The sequence below is a fragment of the Staurois parvus genome, unplaced genomic scaffold (assembly GCF_062004578.1).
Source record: "Staurois parvus isolate SC_StPar_1 unplaced genomic scaffold, SC_StPar_1.0 ptg001325l, whole genome shotgun sequence".
NCBI classification, from domain to species: domain Eukaryota; kingdom Metazoa; phylum Chordata; class Amphibia; order Anura; family Ranidae; genus Staurois; species Staurois parvus.
Window position 1 is genome coordinate 403,759 of NW_028319121.1, and position 25,054 is coordinate 428,812.

The 25,054-nt window shown below is 44.4% G+C and overlaps 1 protein-coding gene across 1 annotated transcript in view; it reads right to left on the reverse strand.

Annotated features, from left to right (window-relative positions):
* The window catches only part of SFXN5 (sideroflexin 5), a 444,072-nt gene that overhangs the window by 163,928 nt on the left and 255,090 nt on the right, over nt 1–25,054 (reverse strand). Inside the window, exon 10 of the mRNA XM_089661198.1 lies at nt 12,375–12,465. Coding sequence (XP_089517324.1) covers nt 12,375–12,465 — 91 coding nt within the window. The remainder of the gene's footprint in view (nt 1–12,374; nt 12,466–25,054) is intronic.

Below are 25,054 nucleotides of genomic sequence, written 5' to 3' on the forward strand. Positions count from 1 at the left end.
ATATATATATATATATACACACACACATATATATATTCATACATATAAACATACACACAAAAACACATTTACATATATACAAAAAATAATTAATGAAAAAAAAAATGTAATTACATTACATTATATATATATACACACACACACACACACACAAAAACACTTTTACATATATACAAAAAAATTATATTATATATATATATATATATATATATATATATATATATATATATATAAACAAAAACAAACAAGCTTACATCAGCAAATAACAGAAAAAAAGCTTCTTTTTTTTCTGAAAATGACAAATAGAACTATATACAAAAAAACATAATTTTATTATCTGAAAACTACTAAATTATGCAAAACATAACCCTACCTCCACCTAAACACACCCCCAGGCTAAGAAACAATTAAACATTTATCCCATGCATGCAGCTTTTTTTCCATAAATATGATCTTATAAAAATCTAGGGGATGTGAAAGGACAGGAAAAGAAGCCTCGCACCCAGAAACTGACAGACAGCAGTTAAGGGGACCTGACAGTCCTCCACGCCTTTGTCCAGGCCCCTGGCTGCCACCTGTCCTTCTCAAATCCCTGAATCCCTGACAACAATTCCTAGTATTGGGCTATATGCGGTTCCTGCTTCTTTTTTTGTGTGCAAACTGTAGTAATGCTTGCGAAGTGCACATTCCATACCACACATAAAACCTCTCCTAATAATATTAATGTGATTGTGGATGAGACATTAGAGTGTAAGCTCTTCTGGTGCAAAGACTAATATGAATGGTGTAATGCTCTCTGTACAGTATCAGGGAATATGTCAGAGCAATAATTATAATGTGTAGCTGTGGTGGGGTCATTGTAGTGTATATTTTTTTTTTGTGCAGGGACTAATGTGGTAGCTCAGTGTTCTCTGTACAGTGCTGTGAGATATCTCAGAGCTATATAAAGGTATATTAAAAATAGTGAGTGGCTGTGGTGGGACTTTAGAGTGTAAGCTCCTCTGGTGCAGAGACTGATGTTACTGGCTCAGTGTTCTCTGTACAGCACTGCGGTATATGTCAGAGCTATATACAGAGCATCCAGAAAGTATTCACAGCATTTAACCTTTGCCACAATTTGTTATGTTACAGCCTTATTCCAAAATGGATTAAACTAACTTTTTTCCTTAACATCCTACAAACAATACCCCATAATGACAATGTGAAAGAAGTTCATTTTGAAATCTTTGCAATTTATTAAAAATAAAAACTGAAAAAAACCCACATGTACATAAGTATTTACAGCCTTTGCCATGACACTCAAAATTGAGCTCTGGTGCATCCTGTTCCCACTGATCATCCGTGAGATGTTTCCACAACGTGATTGGGGTCCACCTGTGGGAAATTCAGTTGATTGGACATGATTAGGAAAGGCATAAACCTGTCTATAGAAGGTCCCACAGCTCCAGTTTGTACAGGTCAGAGCACAAACCAAACCATGAAGTCCAAGGAATTGTTCAAAGACCTCCGAGACAGGATTGTATCAAGGCACAGATCTGGGGAAAGGTACAGAAAAATGTATGCAGCATTGAAGGTCCCAATGAGCACAGTGACCTCCATTATCCATAAATGGAAGAAGTTTGGAACCACCAAGAATCATCCTAGAGCGGGCTGCCCGGTTAAAATGAGCGATCGAGGGAGAAAGGCCTTAGCCAGGGAGGTAACCAAGCACCCAATGGCCACTCTGAAAGAGCTCCAAAGTTTCTTTTTGGAGAGAGGAGAACCTTCCAGAAGAACACCCATCTCTGCAGCACTCCACCAATCAGGCCTGTATGGCAGAGCGGCCAGACAGAAGCCACTCCTGAGTAAAAGGCAAATGGCAGTCCTCCTGGAGTTTGCCAGAAGGCACCTGAGGGACTCAGACCATGAGAAACAAAACCAGAGTGTCGATGAAACAAAGATTGAACTCTTTGGCCTGAATGCCAAGCGTCATGTCTGGAGGAAACCAGGCACCATTCACCACCTGGTCAATACCATCCCTACAGTGAAGCATGGTGGTGGCAGCGTCATACTGTGGGGATGTTTTTCAGTGGAAGGAACTGGGAAACCAGTCGGGATCAAAGGAAGATGAATGCAACAATGTACAGAGACATCCTTGATGAAAACCTGTTACAGAGAGCTCTGTACCTTAGACTGGGGCAACAGTTCATGTTTCAACAGGACAACAACCCTAAGCACACCACCCACATAACAAAGGAGTGGCTACGGGCCAACTCTGTGAATGTCCTGGAGTGGCCCAGCCAGAGCCCAGACTTGAACCCGATTGAACATCTCTGGAGAAATCTGAAAATGGCTGTGCACCGTCACTCCCCATCCAACCTGATGGAGCTTGAGAGGTCCTGCACAGAAGAATGGGAGAAATCGCCCAAAAATAGGTATGCCAAGCTTGTAGCTTTATACTGGAAACGACTTGAGGCTGTAATTGGTGCTAAAGGGACTTCAACAAAGTATTGAGCAAAGAATGTGAATACTTATGTATATGTGTTTTTTTTCAGTTTTTTATTTTTAATAAATTGCAAAGATTTCAAAATGAACTTCTTTCACATTGTCATTATGGGGTATTGTTTGTAGAATGTTGAGGGAAAAAACAAATTTAATCCATTTTGGAATAAGGCTGTAACACAACAAAATGTGGCAAAAGTTAAGCGCTGTGAATACTTTCTGGATGCTCTGTATATAGCTCTGACATATTCTGTAGTGCTGTACAGAGAACACTGAGCCAGTAACAAAAGTAATAATAGTGTGTAAGTGTGGTATGACATTAGATTGTAAGCTCCTCTGGTACAGAGATTGATGGGAATGGCTCAGTGTTCTCTGTACAGAGCTGCAGAATATATCACAGCTGAATACTTAGGCAAGGCAATAAAAAAAATTGTAATAATAATATATAACACGTTTATTTGTAGATATCATTGGAATCCCCTTTACAAAGGTGTTTTCCTCATTAAAGCCATGCCAGACTTATATACACGAGTGTGCAATGGTTAACAGGTTTGAATGTAAGGTGATGGGTAACATATGCCCATCGGTGGCCTCTGGGTGCATGGACCAGATTCCACATTGTAGGGGGAAGGGATATCGAAAAATTGGGCAGATGGTGCCGTCTCTACGGAATATTTTTCTCTGATTCATAAACATGTTATTATCATAAATACAGCTGTTCGCCATGCAGGGACCGCAGGAGACCAGTCCAATGAATAGAAAATGCCAGCTATCCATGGTCTAAAGCATTGTATGCACATGAGGGGTACGCCCATCAACACCATTAAAAGTGCATACTGTATGTGCTGCGATGGAAAGGATCCCTGCCAGTGACGTACAGCCTTTTGTGATACGACAGTATGTAATAACTTCAGCTATCTCCAAACTCACGTCAAGAAAGAAGATCGGCTGATATGTATTGGAGTAATGATCAAACACACATCCTATTTAAATTGTTATGGAAGAAACTGGATCAAGATCAGGGACAAGATTTAAAGAAATCAATAGTTAGAAAAACAAAATGTGGCTTATGCAGATTCAAAGAGAAGAGAAAGATAAGAGAGTGAAGAAAAAGGGAAGGGATGAAAAGGGATGAAGAAAAAGAAAAGGAGGCAATAAGAAATTGAATGGGGGGGGGGGATGAAGAATGGGGTGAAGGGATAGAAAGTGGGTTGAAGAAAAGGGAAGGTGCAGAGAAGGGGAAGGTAGAGAGAGATATAGAAGGGAATGAATAGAAAGAGAAAGGGTGAAGAGAAAGGGAAGGGAGTTAAGAGAAAGGGGCGAAGAGTAAAGGAGAGGGCAAAGAGCAAGAGAATGGGGTGAAGAGAAAGGGAAAGGGGTGAAGAGAAAGGTAAGGGGGATGAAGATAAAGGGAAGTGGCAAATGAAAAGGAGTGAGGAGAAAGGGAAGAGGGCGAAGAGATATGGAAAGGGGCAAAGAGAACGGGATGGGGGCAAAGAGAACGGGATGGGGGCAAAGAGAACGGGAAGGGGGCAAAGAGAACGGGAAGGGGGCAAAGAGAACGGGAAGGGGGCAAAGAGAACGGGAAGGGGGCAAAGAGAACGGGAAGGGGGCAAAGAGAACGGGAAGGGGGCACAGAGAAAGGGAAGGGGGCAAAGAGAACGGGAAGGGGGCACAGAGAAAGGGAAGGGGGAAAAGAGAAAGGGAAGGGGGAAAAGAGAAAGGGAAGGGGGAAAAGAGAAAGGGAAGGGGGAAAAGAGATAGGGAAGGGGGAAAGGAGAAAGGGAAGGGGGAAAAGAGAAAGGGAAGGGGGAAAAGAGAAAGGGAAGGGGGAAAAGAGAAAGGGGCGAAGGGAAAGGGGTGAAGAGAAAGGGGCAGGGGTAAAGGAGAAATAGAAGGGGGCAAAGGGGAAGGGGACAAAGAGAAAGGGAAGGGGACAAAGAGAAAGGAAAAGGGTGAAGAGAAAGGAAAAGGGTGAAGAGGAAGGAAAAGGGTGAAGAGAAAGGGAAGGGGACAAAGAGAAAGGGAAGGGGACAAAGAGAAAGGGAAGGGGACGAAGAGAAAGGGAAGGGGACAAAGAGAAAGGGGACAAAGAGAAAGGGGACAAAGAGAAAGGGGACGAAGAGAAAGGGGACGAAGAGAAAGGGGACGAAGAGAAAGGGGACGAAGAGAAAGGGGTGACAAGGAAGAGAAAGGGGTGACAAGGAAGAGAAAGGGGTGACAAGAAAGGGAAGGGTGAAGAGAAAGGGAAGGGGTGAAGAGAAAGGGAAAGGGGACAGAGAAAGGGAAAGGGGGCAGAGAAAGGGAAGAGGGTGAAGGGAAAGGGGCGAAGGGAAAGGGAGAGGGGGGGGAAAGGGAGAGGGGGGGGAAAGGGAGAGGGGGGGCAAAGGGAGAGGGGGGGCAAAGGGAGAGGGGGGGCAAAGGGGGGCACAAAGAGAAAGGGAAAAGGGTGAAGAGAAAGGGAAAAGGGTGAAGAGAAAGGGAAGGGGGTGAAGAGACAGGGAATGGGGTGAAGAGACAGGGAAGGGGGTGAAGAGACAGGGAAGGGGGTGAACAGGAAGAGTAGAGAGGAAGTCAAGAGAAAGTGAAAGAAGTGAAGAGAAAGGGAGAAGAGAAAGGGAGGCGGTGAAGAGAAAGAAAAGTAAAGCTAATGAAGAAAGGGGGACTGAAGAGAAAGGGAAGGGGATGAAGAGAAAAAATAAGGAGTGAAAGGGAAGGGGATCAATAGAAGAGAGAGAAAAGGAAGCAAAGAGAAAAGGAAAGGCATGAAGAGACAGTGAAGGAGGTAAAGAGAAAGAAAGCCTCGTGCTAAAATATTCTGGACTGAACGGCTTACAATATATAGCTTAAAGGACACAATGTCCCTCTGTTATATAAAAGAATTACAAACAAAACAGAACAAAACCAAACTTCCGGTTGGATGCGTGTTTTCCCATACTATAGTGAAAGGTCGATTTATTAATTATGCAAGGGCTTCACATTTAGGAAAACAATGTTGATGTATTAACTAATCTCAGGGGATTTCTTTGTGAATCTAATAATCTGTTTACCACAATTCCCTAAGTGATAGAAGAGAGAAAATGGTAATTAGAGGTGAGTCTTCATCATCATCCCTCTAACAAGTAGGCAAGTTACAACACAAACAGTGACTAATGGGTGACAAGCAGCTTTCCTGACGAACCGAATGTTGCTGGGTGTCTATGTTGGGGTAAAGCGGTAATGGACACAGAGCAATGTGGTGAGGAAAAGCTGTGTGGCCCCCGCCATGGTTGTACCACACAGCCAGTAGACAAACACTCTCCTGGTACAGCTGATGTTCTAAGCAGATCTTTGTTCCAACCTCAAAATCCAAACACAGCAGTGGAAGATTAAAGCTGGCCATTTCCTGTGAATCAGCCAAAATCTGAGCCATGGGTGGCCCTGCTTATGCCATCCGACCCGACAGCTAACCAGTTGCAGTTACTGTTTTTGAAATTTGATAGCCATGGTTGCCAGTTATCAGAATACAATACCTGTCAGTGGGAGATTCCTCCATCCATTCTGTTTAAGGTGGTTGATAGAATCTATGAATTTCTCTTGTTCAGCCCACTGGCAATGGCCAGATTTTAGTATGTCTATGTGGACAAGTATGGCCATGGTGCAGACATTAGAGCGTAAGCTCCTTTGGAGGACATACCGGGGTGAATGTCTTCATGTATTCAATAATGCATAGAGCAATAGGCCATATCTATATAAATACAAGAAATAATTCACAGTACATTGCCAGGAACTCTATAAATACAATAACTCTCTCTCTCTCTCCACCACCAACCTGAACCATTGATGCAAAGCAGGATGGGCCCATGCTTTTAGGTGGTTTATGCGAATTTCTGACCCTACCATCTGAATGTTGCAGCTGAAATTGAATGCCCATTCTCCTCTGACCTCTGACATCAACAAGGCATTTTCCTCCACACAACTGCTGCTCACTGGATATTTTCTTTTTCAGACCATTCTCTGTAAACCCTAGAGATGATTGTGTGTGAAAATCCCAGTAGATCAGCAGTTTTTGAAATACTCAGACCAGCCCGGATGGCCCCAACAACCATGCCACTTTCATAGTCACTTAAATCCCCCTTCCTCCCCACTCCGATGCTTGGATTGAACTTCAGCAAGTCATCACCACTTCTAGACGCCTAAGTGCATTGAGTTGCTGCCATGTGATTGGCTGATTAGCAATCTGTGTTACCAAGCAATTGAATATATATATATATATATATATATATATATATATATATATATATACACATATATATATATATATATATATATATATATATATACAGTGGGGATCGAAAGTTTGGGCACCCCGGCTAAAAATTTGTATTAATGTGCATAAAGAAGCCAAGGACAGATGGAAAAATCTCCAAAAGGCATCAAATTACAGATTAGACATTCTTATAATATGTCAACAAAAGTTAGATTTTATTTCCATCATTTACACTTTCAAAATAACAGAAAACAAAAAAATGGCATCTGCAAAAGTTTGGGCACCCTGCAGAATTTATAGCATGCACTGCCCCCTTTGCAAAGGTGAGACCTGCCAGTGTCATGGATTGTTCTCAATCATCGTCTGGGAAGACCATGTGATGTCAATCTCAAAGGTTTTAAATGCCCAGACTCATCTGACCTTGCCCCAACAATCAGCACCATGGGTTCTTCTAAGCAGTTGTCTAGAAAACTGAAACTGAAAATAGTTGACGCTCACAAAGCTGGAGAAGGCTATAAGAAGAATGCAAAGCGTTTTCAGATGTCAATATCCTCTGTTCGGAATGTAATTAAGAAATGGCAGTCATCAGGAACAGTAGAAGATCTGGAAGACCAAGAAAAATATCAGACAGAACAGCTCACAGGATTGTGAGAAAAACAATTCAAAACCCACGTTTGACTGCACGATCCCTCCAGAAAGATCTGGCAGACACCGGAGTTGTGGTACACTATTCCACTATAAAGAGATACTTGTACAAATATGGTCTTCATGGAAGAGTCATCAGAAGAAAACCTCTTCTACGTCCTCACTACAAAAATCATCGTTTGAACTTTGCAAATGAACATATAGACAAGCCTGATGCATTTTGGAAACAAGTTCTGTGGACCGATGAGGTTAAAATTGAACTTTTTGGCCGGAATGAGCAAAGGTACGTTTGGAGAAGAAGGGGCACAGAATTTAATGAAAAGAACCTCTGTCCAACTGTTAAGCATGGGGTTGGATCAATCATGCTTTGGGGTTGTGTTGCAGCCAGTGGCACAGGGAACATCTCACGAGTAGAAGGAAAAATGGATTCAATAAAATTTCAGCAAATTTTGGATGGTAACTTGATGCCATCTGTGAAAAAGCTGAAGTTAAAGAGAGGATGGCTTCTACAAATGGATAATGATCCTAAACACACCTCGAAATCCACGGGGGATTACATCAAGAAGCGTAAACTGAAGGTTTTGCCATGGCCTTCACAATCTCCTGACCTCAACATAATTGAAAATCTATGGATAGACCTTAAAAGAGCAGTGCGTGACAGACAGCCCAGAAATCTCAAAGAACTGGAAGACTTTTGTAAGGAAGAATGGGCAAAGATACCTCAAACAAGAATTGAAAGACTCTTGGCTGGCTACAAAAAGCATTTACAAGCTGTGATACTTGCCAAAGGGGGCAGTACAAGATATTAACTCTGCAGGGTGCCCAAACTTTTGCAGACGCCATTTTTTTGTTTTCTGTAATTTTGAAAGTGTAAATGATGGAAATAAAATCTAACTTTTGTTGACATATAAGAATGTCTAATCTGTAATTTGATGCCTTTTGGAGATTTTTCCATCTTTCCTTGGCTTCTTTATGCACATTAATACAAATTTTTAGCTGGGGTGCCCAAACTTTCGATCCCCACTGTATATACACACACATACACACACAGTATATACATACACACACAAACACACGAACTGTAGAACGAAGAATTGTACTCACTCCAGCAGTGAGGTGTTAACTTTGGCCTTGTGGTCGACTTTGCAGGGCAAAGTGAATTGCTCTCAGGGATTTACAGGTAGCACAAAGTATGAAGGGTGCTCTATCAATTGATGCTATTATTTTGCCCTGCCCTTGATGGACAACTACAGCTTCTTACTTTAAATTTCTACACCTAAAGATTAACTCACCTGAACAGTTAGATGTGCCCCCACAGACTGTCAGAGGTACACTATATGGCCAAATGGTTAGATACTTAGATGAGCTTACTGGACATTCCATTCCAAAACCATGACCATTAATATGGATTTCCCACCTTCCACAGTTAAGCGGTTAGAGTCTCCACTCTTCTGGGAAGGCTTTCCACAAGATTATGGAGGAAGTCTGTGGAAATTTGCATCCATTCAGCCAAAAGAACATTTGGGAGGTCAGCTACCGATGTTGGACGAGAAGATCTACCTCACAATTAGCATCCAATCCATCCCAAAGATGTTCATAAGGGTTGAGGTCAGGGCCAGGTGCAGGCCAACTGAGTTCCTCCACACCAAAGCATGTCTTTATGGAGTAGTTGGTTGAGAAGACCTGGCACATTCTTATTCATCCTAAAGGTGTTCAGTAAGGTTGAGGTCAGGGCTCTAAGCAGACCAACTGAGTTCCTCCACACCATACTCATCAAACCACGCCTTTATGGAGATGTTGTTTGAGACGACCTAGCTCATTCCTATTCATCTTAAAGATGTTCAGTAGGGCTGAGGTGAGGGCTCTGTAAAGGCCACTTGGGTTCCCCCACACCACACTCATCAAACCATGCCTTTATGGAGATGTTGGTTGAGGAGACCTGGCTCATTCTTATTCATCCAAAAGGTGTTCAGTAGGGTTGAGTTCAAGGCTCTGTGCAGACCAATTGAGTTTCTTCACACCATACTCATCAAACTACGCCTTTATGGAGATGTTGGCTGAGAAGAGCTAGCTCATTCATCTTCATCTCAAAGATGTTCAGTAGGGTTGAGGTTGGGGCTCTGTGCAGGATACTGGGGTTCCTCCACACCAAACTCATCAAATCATGTCTTTATGGAGTTGGCTTTGTGAACAGGGGCACATGCTGGAACAGAAAAGGGCCTTCCCCAGACTGTTACCACAAGGTTGGAAACTGAATAATTTGCAGGGGCTCTACTTACCTTTGGTCTATAGTTTACCCTCCCAGGGACCACAGACCAACTCCAAAATCCAGTGCCACAGCCAACAGTCCTTCTATGAACTCTATACACATTTGGGTAATGAAGCCAACAGTTCCTGATTCTGAGAGCTTTGCAATTCAATAAAATTGATCTCTCTTTCTCAGTCATTACTGAATTTGGAAATAATCACTTAAAGAATATAAGGAAACAACTTGTGGAGTATTTAAATACATACCTGTATATGTATAGCATTGATTTTTGGGCCGTATTATGGTTAGTTAGTAAAAGTGACTTGATATTTGTTGCCTTAAATCTGACCTCCGGCCTTCCTTTCAGTCTTGCACAGTTGTACCGGCTCCTCTCCTGGACTGATTTCACTGCACACTGTGAGCTTCTCACAGTATGGATTAGAAGTTGCAGCAAGTCCCTGGCCAGGTCCACACCTTTCATTAACTGTGTTTCTGTTCTTTCGATCATGATGGCTCAGCATAACACGTGCGTGTTGTCTAGGCCCAGGCTGCATGCAAATACAGCACTATTCCTCCTAAAAGCCAGACCATTACTTGCATCAGGACTGGGGGCTTTGGAGAAAAGTACTAACACAGGGTGCTGTGATGTTTTCAGGAAGCTATGCACAGCACCCCTCTGGCCTCTCCCACCAGCCATGATCTTCCTGTATTGCACAGAGAAGAAGAGAGTCCCAGTGGTGATATCACTGGGTCTAAAATAAAGTATGTATTGAAAATGAAAAAAGGGGGACAAGAGGGGGACACTGGAAAAAGAGGAGGATCAGAGGAGACAGGATCAAACAGCCTTTTTACACAATGCAGAGGATTAACCCCATAGGTACCACAGTGAGTATAACAAGCATGCTTTACTGCATCTACAGACTGATTGTACTGTTGTGGGTTTAGTAACACTTGAACATATATGATCTAATCAGTGATAGAAAGGTTTATAAAAATGTTTTTTTCTCTATACAGTTTATTATAATGACATACAGATTATAATAATATTCATACAGACAAATATTCTCCTCACATTTCCAGGCTCAGCTGACTGCTCAGCAGCACAGTGACTGTGCTTTCCTCTCTGTCAATGCAAGTCTATAGGGTTAGCATGATAATACACAGCACCTCCTGCCTGGAGTTTGCATGTTCTCCCTGTGCCTGCGTGGGTTTCCTCCGGGTACTCAAGTTTCCTCCTACACTCCAAAGACATGCTAGTAGGTGAATTGGCTCCTGTCTAAATTGGCCCTAGTATGTGTATGTATGAATATGAGTTAGGGACCTTAGATTGTACACCCCTTGAGGGTTAGGGACTGATGTGAATGTACAATATATATATAAAGTGCTGCGTAAATTGATGGCAATATATAAGTACCTGAAATAAATAAATACAATCATTAGGTGGCATTAGATTAAAATTCTACCCACTGTATTTGTATTTTTATAATATTTCAGCATCAAAGCCTAAAGGCACTTTTTTTGGGGGGGGGGGGGGAGTGGGTATCTGGTTTTGACAGGTTTTCCATCCCCCTCCCCGACCTCAACCCCCTGGATACGTCACAGGTCCCAGAAGGCAGCAGCACCATTCACAAAGCACAGGGCAGTGCGGCTTGTGCATGCATGCGCAGTGGGAAGCCGGTTGTGAAGCTGTAACAAATTGCAACTGGCTACCCACAGTAAACATGGAAGGCTGGAGAAGAACCGGTTCAGGTGAGCACAGTGCTGGATTCCTGGACAGGTAAGTGTCCTTATAGTAAAAGTCAGCTGCTACAGTATTTGTTTCTTTTTTTTTTTTTTAAACAGGACAAAGAACCACTTTAAGCTGGCCATACAGTGGATATAAAAAGTCTACACACCCCTGTTAAAATGTCAGGTTTATGTGATGTAAAAAAATGAGACAAAGATAAATAATTTCAGAACTTTTTCCACCTTTAATGTGACCTATAAACTGTACAACTCAGTTAAAAAACAAACTGAAATCTTTTAGGTGGAGGGAATTAAAAGTAAAAAACTAAAATAATGTGGTTGCATAAGTGTGCACACCCTCTTATAACTGGGGATGTACCTGTGTTCAGAATTTAGCAATCACATTCAAAATCAAGTTAAATAGGAGTCAGTACACACCTGCCATCATTTAAAGTGCCTCTGATTAACCCCAGCTGTTCTAGTAGGTCTTTCCTGACAATGAGATCCCTCTGATGTTTTGGAAGTTCTCTGCGGACCATGACTTTTGCTGTAGGATGCGACTAAGAATTCTGAACACAGCTACATCCCCAGTTATAAGAGGGTGTGCCCACTTATGCAACCGCATTATTTTTGTTTTTTATTTTTACTTTCCTCCACCTAAAAATTTTCAGTTGTTGTACAGTTTATAGGTCACATTAAAAGGTGGAAAAAGTTCTGAAATGATTGATCTTTGTCTCATTTATTTACATCATAGAAGTCAGACATTTTAACAGGGGTGTGTAGACTTTTTATATCCACTGTACATGGATTAAAATTCGGCCGGTTCAGCAATAACCGAGTATCCCAGGAAGACGCAAAGCTGCAACAGTCAATAGTGGTGACATCCTGGCTATGCTGTCAATCAGGGGAGGACACTAGACATCAGCAGATCAACACACATGATCGTTTCATATCTGTGTAAACCCTATAATAATAAAATCAGACAAAATGCAAAGTGTACAGTGTACCCGGAGCCTCAGCACTTACCTACAGCCGGGAAGGGCACAAAGCGCTGGATGAAGAGCCTGGTAGCCGGGGTAAATTTGTTTGCTCTCTGGACCAGAGCGTTAAGGCCAACCTGAAAGAGAAGAGATGAAAATGAACTTCTGATGTATAGAGGAGGGGAATGGCAATAGTAAACCAATACAACAGTCTAATAATAACATTCAACTTTCATTAGAATGACAGAAAATGAAAGACGGATGACGATTGGTTGTTGTGGGTTACTGCACTTTGCCTGCCTTTAGTGCAGTACTGGCCAGTTGCTAGATATGGGGGACTTCAACTGTGGTTTCTGACAGTCCCCAGAGGGCCACACATAATGTTCTGTATAGGTAATGCTATAGGAGATGGTCAGAGACAGATAACATAGTACTTGAGATGGTATAACACCAGGAACCTACCACAAGACATGGTCAGAGACTGGCGACATACTACAAGAGATGGTCAGAGAGTGGGAATATACTACAGAAGATGGTCAGAGACTGGGGACATAATACAGGAGATGGTCAGACACTGGGGACCTACTACAGGAGATGGTCAGAGACAAGGGATATACTACAGGAGATGGTCAGAGACTGTGGACCTACTACAGGAAATGGCCAGAAACTGGGAACCTACTACAGGAGATGGTCAGAGACTGGGGACATAGTACAGGAGATGGTCAGAGACAGGGGATATACTACAGGAGATGGTCAGAGACTGTGGACCTACTACAGGAAATGGTCAGAAACTGGGAACCTACTACAGGAAATGGTCAGAGACTGGGGACCTATTACAGGAGATGGTCAGAGAATTGGAACATAATATAGAAGATGGTGAGAGACTGGGGACCTACGACGGGAGAAGGTCAGAGACTGGGTACATAATACAGGAGATGGCCAGAGACTGGGGACATGCCAGAGGAGATGGTCAGAGATTGGGGACCTGCTACAGGAGATGGTCAGATACTGTGGACCTATTACAGGAGATGGTCAGAGACAGGGGACATACTACAGGAGATGTTCAGAGACTGGGGACCTACTACGGAAGATGGTCAGAGACTGGGGGACCTACTACAGGAGATGATCAGTGACTTGGAACATAATATAGAAGATGGTCAGAGACTGGGGACCTATGACAGGAGAAGGTCAGAGACTGGGGACCAGGGGCGGACTGACCATTTGGAAACTCAGGCACTGCCCGTGGGCCCGGGGTCAGTAGGGGGCCCCATGAGATGCCCCTGGTACCTTTTTTGAGTTTGAGCAAGGACACAGGGGTCCCATGATCCCCTATTGCCCAGGGGCCTCAAGAGTTGTCAGTCCGTCCCTGCTGGGGACATAATACAGGAGATGGCCAGAGACTGGGGACATGCCAGAGGAGATAGTCAGAGAAATGGGACCTACTACAGGAGATGGGTGAAGAATGGGGACCTATTACAGGAGATGGTCAGAGACTGGGGACATAACACAGAAGATGGTCAGAGACTGAGGACAGACTACAGGAGATGGTCAGAGACTGCGGACACAATACAGGAGATGGTCAGAGACTGAGGACAGACTACAGGAGATGGTCAGAGACTGGGGACATACTACAGGAGATGGTCAGAGACTGGGAACATAATACAGAAGATGGTCAGAGACTGGGGACATAAAACAGGAGATGGTCAGAGACTGGGAACATACTCCAGAATATTGCCAAATACTTGGGACATACTACAGCAGATGGTAAGTGAGTGGAAACATAATACAAGAGACAGTCAGAGACTGGAGACATACTACCAGAGATGGTCAGAGACTGGGGACATGCCAGAGGAGATGGTCAGAGATTGGGGACCTGGGGTCTACATAAAGAGCTACTCACCTGTCCCTATCTGCATGTAATTGCTCCTTGGACGAATACATGTGAACAGCCATGTGACCGCCTGTCATTGATCTGTACAGAATTTTTATCCACAGCTGACCACAAATACCTGGTCAGACCCTGATCTGGGCCTTGTATGACCATGAATTGCTATGTGATTGAACCCTTTTGCATGTACCCTGAGCAATGAAAATCCAGCAGATTCTCACTCTTCCACCTACTTTTAACAAAAATGTATTTTATTCCTCTCTTTGTCCCCATTGGAGAGATTTTGCTTACTTCCTGTCTCGGTGACCACACAGGAAGTAGGGAAAATTGTTGCAGAACCAGCAATAAAAACACAACAGAGGTTCCAACTCTTACTTACTCCATTCACAGCTAAAACAAAGTGTTTTACTTACAGTCACCTACTTAAAAACACAAAAAAAGGTCTCAGACTTTTTATCCACAGCCCCGATACGACCACATGGCGATAAAAATGTCTTGGCTCTGGGAAGATAGTGAAGGGAGTGACACCGTGACAGGGCTCCAGTGGTGCAGTGAAGGCCGTCCGGCGGTAATAAGCGGCAGTGATGTCAGCGCACAGCGGAGGACCTTGGCAGCCCGGTCCGGAGAGGGGCAGAGGATGACAGTGATTATGGCCAGTCACAGCAGATTCACAAGCTGTCAAACACGCCGACTCCCGGCTCTGCTGACAATTATCAGGGAGAAGGAGCTGGGATTAGAAAACCCACAGGAGCTTTATCACGTAGGAGACGGTGAAAAATAACCTGAGCGTATGTTGTGCAAGAAGGCAGAGGATTCTATCAGACACATAAATATAGAGGCGGCTGTAACCATTCCTGTGCCGCGCCGGTGTCACCGGAACCAGGATCTCTTTATATGACCCAATGGAACCGTACAGCTCAATTCGATACAAAGTACAAAAATACCTCTATTATTATTATACGTTTCTATACTGAACCACCAGAGGCACTTACACCAGGGGCGGACTGACCATTTGGAAACTCGGGCACTGCCCGAGGGCCCGGGGTCAGTAGGGGGCCCCATGAGATGCCCCTGGTACCTTTTTCATAGGCTTTTTTGAGTTTGGGCAAGGACACAGGGGCCCCATGATCCCCTATTGCCTGGGGGCCCCATGAGTTGTCAGTCCGCCCCTGGCTTACACTCTACTGTCCTACCACGGTCACACACTATTATTATTATTATACATTTATATAGCTCTGACATATACCGCAGTGCTTTACAGAGAACACTGACTGATTCACATTAGTCTCTGCGTCAGAAGAGCTTACACTCCAACTATTATAAACACTGCTCAAACAAATGAAGGGAACACTTTATAATCAGAGTCTAGCATCAAGTCATCTAAACTCCTGGGATATTGATCTGGTCAGGTAAGTAGCAGAGGGGGTTGTTAATCAGTTTCAGCTGCTTTGGTGTTAATGAAATTAACAACAGGTGCACTAGATGGGCAACAATGAGACGACCCCCAAAACAGGAATGGTTTTACAGGTGGAGGCCACTGATATTTTTTTCCCTACTCAGCTTTTCTGACTGTTTTTCACTAGCTTTGCATTTGGTTAGGGTCAGTGTCACTACTGGTAGCATGAGACCATACCTGGACCCTACAGAGGTTGCAAAGGCAGTCCAACTCCTCCAGGATGGCACATCAATACGTGTCATTGCCAGAAGGTTTGCTGTGTCTCCCAGCACAGTCTCAAGAGCATGGAGGAGATTCCAGGAGACAGGCAGTTACTCTAGGAGAGCTGGACAGGGCCGTAGAAGGTCCTTAACCCATCAGCAGGACCGGTATCTGCTCCTTTGTGCAAGGAGGAACAGGATGAGCTCTGCCAGAACCCTACAAAATGACCTCCAGCAGGCCACTGGTGTGAATGTCTCTGGCCAAACAATCAGAAACAGACTTCATGAGGGTGGCCTGAGGGCCCGACGTCCTCTAGTGGGCCCTGTGCTCACTGCCCAGCACCACAGAGCTCGCTTGGCGTTTGTCATTGAACACCAGAATTGGCAGGTCCACCATTGGCACCCTGTGCTTTTCACAGATGAGAGCAGGTTCCCCCTGAGCACATGTGACAGACGTGAAAGAGTCTGGAGATGCCGTGAAGAACGTTCTGCTGCCTGTAACATCGTTCAGCATGACTGTTTTGGTGGTGGGTCAGTGATGGTCTGGGGAGGCATATCCATGGAGGGACACACAGACCTCTACAGGCTAGACAATGGCACCCTGACTGCCATTAGGTATCGGGATGAAATCCTTGGACCCATTGTCAGGCCCTACACTGGTGCAGTGGGTCCTGGGTTCCTCCTGGTGCGGTGGGTCCTGGGTTCTTCCTGGTGCAGTGGGTCCTGGGTTCCTCCTGGTGCATGACAATGCCCGGCCTCATGTGGAGAGAGTATGCAGGCAGTTCCTGGAGGGTGAAGGAATTGATATCATTGAATGGCCCCCACGCTCGCCTGACCTATATCCAATAGAACCCCTCTGGGATGTCATGTTTCGGTCCATCCGACGCCGCCAGGTTGCCCCTCAGACTGTCCAGGAGCTCAGTGATGTCCTGGTCCAGATCTGGGAGGAAACATGCCAGGACACCATCCATCGTCTCATTTGGAGCCTCCCCCAACGTTGTCAGGCATGCATACAAGCACGTGGGGGGCCATACAAACTACTGAGGACCATTCTGAGTTGCTGCAATGAAAGTTCAGCAAAATGGACTCGCCTGCTGCATCGTTTTTACACTTTTATTTTCAGGGGGTCTTTGAATTCAGTCCTCTGTAGGTCGATAATTTTCAATTCCATCAAACGATGGGGCATCCTTACCTTCCTAACACATTACCCCGTCCATGTCAGTATAGATATCCAGCAGGAATTTTTTTCCCATTGAGATCTGATGAGTTTTCAAAGTATTCCTTTAATTTTTGTGAGCAGTATATATTTATATAGCTCTGACATATTCCAACGCGAAGTACAGAGAACACTGAGCCACCCACATCAGTCTCTACACCAGAGGTGCTTACACTCTCCCCCACAGTCACACATGATTATTATTATTATTATTAGTAATAATAAAAAAAACTTTTATATAGTTTTGACACATACAGTGGGGCAAAAAAGTATTTAGTCAGCCACCAATTGTTCAAGTTCTCCCACTTAAAAAGATGAGAGAAGCCTGTAATTGGCATCATAGGTAGACCTCAACTATGAGAGACAAAATGAGAAAACAAATCCAGACAACCACATTGGCTGATTTGGAAAGAATTTATTTGCAAATTATGGTGAAAAATAAGTATTTGGTCAATATGAAATGTTCATGTCAATACTTTGTTATATACAGTTGTGGCCAAAATTATTCAACCCCCACTGAAATTGAGTGTTTTGGCCAGTTTGACATTGCTTTTGATCATTCAGTCATCTTGCTTACATTTACATTAAAGAGGCACTTGTAGGTCAGACAAATATAACATAACAGTTATAATGAAATAACCACAAATGTCTTTTCTGTGCTCACAGCATTATCAGTTTTATTCAACCCCCAAGTGACATTCAATCTTAGTACTTAGTACAGCATCCTTTTACAGTTATAACAGCTTTTAAACGTGAAGCATAGCTTGACACAAGTGTCTTGCAGCGATCTACGGGTATCTTCGCCCATTCTTCATGGGCAAAGGCCTCCAGTTCAGTCACATTCTTAGGCTTGCGCACTGCAACTGCTTTCTTTAAGTCCCACCAGAGGTTCTCAATCGGATTTAAGTCTGGTGACTGCGATGGCCACTCCAAAATGTTCCAGCCTTTCCTCTGCAACCATGCTCTAGTGGACTTGGAGGTATGCTTGGGATCATTGTCCTGTTGAAAGGTCCAACGTCTCCCAAGCCTCAGGTGTGTGACGGACTGCATCACGTTTCCATCCAATATCTCCTGGTACTGAAGAGAATTCATGGTACCTTGCACACGCTGAAGCTTCCCTGTACCTGCAGAAGCAAAACAGCCCCAAAGCATGATTGACCCTCCACCATGCTTCACAGTAGGCAAGGTGTTCTTTTCATCATAGGCCTTGTTCTTCCTCCTCCAAACATAGCGTTGATCCATGGGCCCAAACAGTTCTAATTTTGTTTCATCAGTCCACAGAACACTATCCCACAACTTTTGTGGTTTGTCCACATGGCTTTTGGCATACTGCAGTCGACTCTTCTTATTCTTTGGAGACAGCAAGGGGGTACGCCTGGGAGTTCTGGCACGGAGGCCTTCATTACGCAGTGTGCGTCTTATTGTCTGGGCTGAAACTTCTGTACCCACATCTGACAAATCTTTTCTCAGTTCCTCAGCAGTCACACGGGGACTTCTCTCCACTCTACGCTTCAGGTAGCGCACAGCAGTCGAAGTCAGCATCTTCTTTCTGCCACGACCAGGTAGCGTTTCAACAGTGCCCTTTGCCTTGAATTTGCGAATGATGCTTCCTAAGGTGTCTCTTGGTATGTTTAACATCTTTGCAATCTTCTTATAGCCATTGCCCTTCCTGTGAAGAGAAATCACCTCTTCTCTTGTCTTCCTGGACCATTCTCTTGCCTTCACCATGTTTGTAACCACACCAGTAAATGTCTAGAAGGAGCTGAGTATCACAGTCATTTTAAAGCTGCCTAATTGGTGCTTATTATGCTTGATTGCTGCTCGGTGACATCCACAGGTGTTTTCAATACCTGATGGAAAGCACCTGTATGAACCTCTGTTCTTCAGAGTGGTAGTCTTTAAGGGGTTGAATAATTGTGGCAATGAAGAAACCACATAAGAACCATTTACTACTGTATTACATAAACAATTGATGTCATTTTAGTTGCATTTGGGTAGTTACAACGTCCTTGTAGGATTTGATTCTGAATACAATTCCAAATGTACACTATAGTCCCTAAACCCCTTTACAGCATTGGGGGTTGAATAATTTTGGCCACAACTGTATCCTTTGTTGGCAATGACAGAGGTCAGACGTTTCCTGTAAGTCTTCACAAGGTTGGCACACACTGTTGCTGGTATGTTGGCCCATCCTCCATGCAGATCTCCTCTAGAGCAGTGATGTTTTGGGGCTGTCGCTGGGCAACACGGACTTTCAACTCCCTCCAAAGGTTTTCTATGGGGTTGAGATCTAGAGACTGGCTAGGCCACTCCAGGACCTTGAAATGCTTCTTACGAAGCCACTCCTTCGTTGCCCGGGCGGTATGTTTGGGATCATTGTCATGTTGAAAGACCCAGCCACGTTTCATCTGCAATGCCCTTGCTGATGGAAGGAGGTTTGCACTCAAAATCTCACGATACATGGCCCCATTCATCCTGTCCTGTACATGGATTAGTCGTCCTGGTCCCTTTGCGGAGAAACTGCCCCAAAGCATGATGTTGCCACCCCCATGCTTCACAGTAGGTATGGTGTTCTTTGGATGCAACTCAGCATTCTCTCTCCTCCAAACACGATGAGTTGTGTTTCTACCAAACAGTTCTATTTTGGTTTCATCTGACCATATGACATTCTCCCAATCCTCTTCTGGATCATCAAAATGCTCTCTAGCAAACTTCAGATGGGCCCCGGACATGTACTGGCTTAAGCAGGGGGTCACGTCTGGCACTGCAGGATCTGAGTCCCTGGCAGCGTAGTGTGTTACTGATGGTAGCCTTTGTTACGTTGGTCCCAGCTCTCTGCAGGTCATTCACTAGGTCCCCCCCTGTGGTCCTGGGATTTTTGCTCACCGTTCTTGTGATCATTTTTACCCCACGGGGTGAGATCTTGCGTGGAGCCCCAGATCGATCGAGATTAACAGTGGTCTTGTATGTCTTCCATTTTCTAATTATTGCTCCCACAGTTGATTTGTTCACACCAAGCTGCTTGCCTATTGCAGATTCAGTCTTCCCAGCCTGGTGCAGGTCTACAATTTTGTTTCTGGTGTCCTTCGACAGCTCTTTGGTCTTCACCATAGTGGAGGTTGGAGTGCGACTTTTTTGAGGTTGTGGACAGGTGTCTTTTATACTGATAACAAGTTCAAACAGGTGCCATTGATACAGGTAATGAGTGCAGGACAGAGGAGCCTCTTAAAGAAGAAGGTACAGGTCTGTGAGAGCCAGAAATCTTGCTTGTTTGTAGGTGACCAAATACTTATTTTCCACCATAATTTGCAAATAAATTCTTTCCAAATCAGCCAATGTGATTGTCTGGATTTGTTTTCTCATTTTGTCTCTCATAGTTGAGGTCTACCTATGATGCCAATTACAGGCCTCTCTCATCTTTGTAAGTGGGAGAACTTGCACCATTGGTGGCTGACTAAATACTTTTTTGCCCCACTGTACCATAGTGCTGTATAGAGAACAATGAGCCATTCACATCAGTCTCTGTACCAGAGGAGCTTACACTCTAATGTACCACCACTATTACTATTATATATTTATATAGCTCTGACATATACTGCAGTGCTGAACAGAGAACACTGAGCCAGTCACATCAGTCTCTGCACCCAAGGGGCTTTCACTCTCCCCTACAGTCATACACTATTATTATCATTATTTAAAAAAACTTTTATATAGCTCTGACATATAACATAGTGTTGTATGAAGAACACTGAGAAAGTGATATCAGTCTCTGCACCAGAGGAGCTTACACTCTAATGTACCACCACTATCGCACACTATTATTATTATACATTGATATAGCTCTGACATATAGTGCATTGCTTTACACAGAACACTGAACTATCAGTCTCTGCACCAGAGGAGCTTACACTCTAATGTCCCTCCACAGTCATATGCTATTATTATACATTGATATAGCTCTGACATATACCAGTGCTGTACAGGAGAACACAGACATTCGTATCAGTCTCTGCACCAGAGGAGCTTACACTCTAATGTCCCTCCACAGTCATATGCTATTGTTATAAATTGATATAGCTCTGACATATATCGCAGTGCTGTACAGAGGACACTGAGCAAGTCACATTAGTCTCTGCACCAGAGGAGCTTACACTCTATTTCGTACATACAAGTCTCTGCACTGTCACACACTATTAGTATTATTTTACATTTATATAGCTCTGACATATACCGAAGTACTGTACAGAGGACACTTAGCCATCAGTCTCTGCACCAGAGGAGCTTACACTCTAATGCACCTCCACAGTCATATGCTATTATTATACATTGATATAGCTCTGACATATACCACAGTGCTGTACAGAGAACACTGAGACATTCATATCAGTCTCTGCACCAGAGGAGCTTACACTCTATTTCGTATAGAAATATATTTGGAGTCCGCTGACCTACGCTCACACCTTTACACACAGTAACGTTCTGTCCTGATGTTTGGTTGTTACTGCAGAGCAGGGGTAGGAAACCTTAAAGAAATGGAGATCTACCTGAACAACCTGGGAGAAGTCAAAGATCCCCAGGCACAGTGCCTGCTCCTCACATCTGACTTAAACCTCTAATTGCCGTACTACCGGGTCACAATGGCATGCATTGCAATCATGAATTTAAACCAGGTGGAGAGGCAGCAATATATCACCTCCTTACCACCTGTCAAACAAACTCGGATCGCTCTTCAGAGGAGCAGCAGGGCCTGCTACACTTGTCCATGAGCCCTTAGTTGCATTCGACAGAGGCACCCTTAGTGCTCGTTCACACATAAAGTTGGAGGTGGTAAAACCCTGTGGTCAAATTGCAGTTTTACTGCCCCCAATCCCTACCCCCTTTAGCTGCTAACAAAGCAGCCAAAGGTGTACACAGGCATTAAGCCCCCTGTTGCTTTTGGTGGGTGCTACTGCCGGCCAATCAGGATCCAGTCAAGTATATGGGGCCACTATGCAAGCGCCCCGCAACTGCATGCTTCTGTGGGGTCCAAGGGGTTAAAGCAGGTGGTGAGACACAATGCTGCATGCTTTAACCCCTTGTTTGCTGTACTGCACAAGGTTGCAGGGCACTTGCACAGCGGCCTCATTCACTTGAATGGGTCACGCTTGCCAGGTGCTATACCCACCAACTATGAGAGGGCATATAACTCCTGCTGTGGCTGCGACATGTGTACACCTCTGGCCACTGCAGCTAAAGGAGGTGCAGTTGGGGCAGGGGTGGTAAAAACACATCTTAACTATGGGGTTATACCATCCCCCAAACTGCAAATGTAAATTAACCCTTACTGTTCTGAGCCCCCCATAAGGCTGCTTTCACACCGAGGTTTACTTGCACCGCGGGTGCAGCGCATTGCTTCTGTGACTTTCCTGGGTTAGCTGCGCTTTGTCATAGACTTCTAATATATCCTGTAGGTGTGGTGAACTTTCTGAAAGCACACCAAAACTCCTGTATTCAGGAAGTGCACCAAACCCGCAGGATATAATAGAAGTCTATGGCTAAGCGCAGCAAACCAGCAGGTATACTGCACTGCACCCGCAGTATGGGGAAACCGTAGCAGATCAGTGTGAAAGCAGCCCTATACTATTATACCCAGTGTATTGCTTCACACTGACCTGAAGATCTCTTCTTTCCTGCTGCCGGCACCACTCTGGAGTCCACTAGCCAGGATAAGAGGTGGAGTGCAGTTGGTATCACTCCGCATTGGGACAGGAGCCGGCACTACAGAGGAGACATCAGCATGTGCAGCTCTTGCTTCCTACTATACCTCCAACTTTACAAGTAGTCCCTCTGCACTGCACTCTGTTTGATGATCTAGAATGGCGGGTCAGCAAGCCATGACTGATCTACCAGTTGCTTACCCCCGCCCCAGAGTATTAAAGCCCAACTCCAACCAAAACATGTTCCCTATTTGTAGCCAAAATGGTGGAGGATCTGGGGAGGAAAGGGCAAGATAATGCTGGATGTCCTCCAGCTAGGAAATGAGGTGGAGCTCTATCTGACTTGCTGTGCCTTCTAATGCACATTGTGAGAAGCTCACAGTGTGCAGTAAAATCAGAGTATCAATCTCAGTACAGGAGAGGAGCCGCTACAACTGTGCAAGGCTATAGGGAAATCTGGAGGTCAGATTTAACCCCTCACTGCTACAGAATGATTTATTTTTTTCATTGCGGTCTCTGTCTGAATTAGGAGAACTTTCTATCATTTCCCAGCAATGTCTTCTGATCAGGACAGGAAGTGAGGAGAAAGTGATAGAGGTTTCTAACCTTTCCTGACACTGTCTAGAACTGTATAGCACTTTAAAACAAGCCCTCACTCACCTCTGTCTCTATAAGCATTGTGGTGAAATTAAAGAAGTTCAGCCAAAGCACGTCTGGCTGTACTTCTCCTGCTTTCAGAGCTGCTCTAGGCTGGGGAAAGATCCACCCAGGAGCCGCTCTAGGCTGGGGAAAGATCCACCCAGGAGCCGCTCTAGGCTGGGGAAAGATCCACCCAGGAGCCGCTCTAGGCTGGGGAAAGATCCACCCAGGAGCCGCTCTAGGCTGGGGAAAGATCCACCCAGGAGCCGCTCTAGGCTGGGGAAAGATCCACCCAGGAGCCGCTCTAGGCTGGGGAAAGATCCACCCAGAAGCCGCTCTAGGCTGGGGAAGGATCCACCCAGGAGCCGCTCTAGGCTGGGGAAAGATCCACCCAGGAGCCTGAACCAGCATCTGGCTCAGCCTCTCAGAAATCACAATTATGTGCCACTTTGTGTTGGTCTATCACATCCAATCCCAACAAAATACATTGACGTTTTTGGCTGTAACATGACAAAATGTGGAACATTTCAAGGGGTATGAATACTTTTTCAGGGGACTGTATGATTTAAAGAATGTAGAATCCAATGCTTCTCTTTTCATTTGCAATGTTCACAACACCACCACTGTGTTTTTGTATGAGAACAGAACCTTGGCAGCCTGCCGGCCCTCTAGTGTAAACAAACAGCAGGTGTTTTTAAAGCCCTGGTTCACACTACTGCATACGTGGGTGCGCGCATGTGTTTTTGTGCATTTTACGTGTGTCACATATAGGGCAGCCCAGTCATTTCAATGGGATTCCCTATGTGCAAGAAAAGGAGAAATGAAGTCTCTGACTCATAAAATGTGCAGAAACACGTGCACACACCCACGCATGCTTTTCCGTGCATTTTACATATGTTGCATGTAGGATAGCCTATTCATTTCAATGGGCTTACCTACGTGAGAGAAACACGGAAAAGAAGCCCCTGATTCTTTTTCAAAGATGTGTCACACCAAAATTGCTTGGTTTGGCCCAAGAGAAGACACGGTTGTTTGCAGATGTGTTGAGAAGCCAATAACAAGTAATGGCACCCCCGCGCATTTGGAAAAACACGCAATTTTGTGCACATTTCTGACATAGATGGAAACTTAGCCTAAGATCCCCCTCAGCCCCAATTGCAAGGGTTAAATGCTCATTTAGGCCTTGGGTAGTTTAACTTAACAGATCCTCTGCTCCCAGGCAGCCAACGCTTTATCTACACCCCTAACGCTCCAGATGGTGAACTGTCCCTTGTCCTCCCCTCCCACAAAGCAAGGCTGTGGGTCCTGCATTGTACTTGATGATGTCAGAGGGCAAGCAACTGCAGGAGGGCAGTGGAGAAGGGGTTTGCCAAAGGTCTCTACCAGGTCCCTTCAGCACATTTTATTTATTTATTTATTTCAGGTACTTACAGTGGGGATTGAAAGTTTGGGCACCCCAGCTAAAAATTTGTATTAATGTGCATAAAGAAGCCAAGGAAAGATGGAAAAATCTCCAAAAAGGCATCAAATTACAGATTAGACATTCTTATAATATGTCAACAAAAGTTAGATTTTATTTCCATCATTTACACTTTCAAAATAACAGAAAACAAAAAAATGGCGTCTGCAAA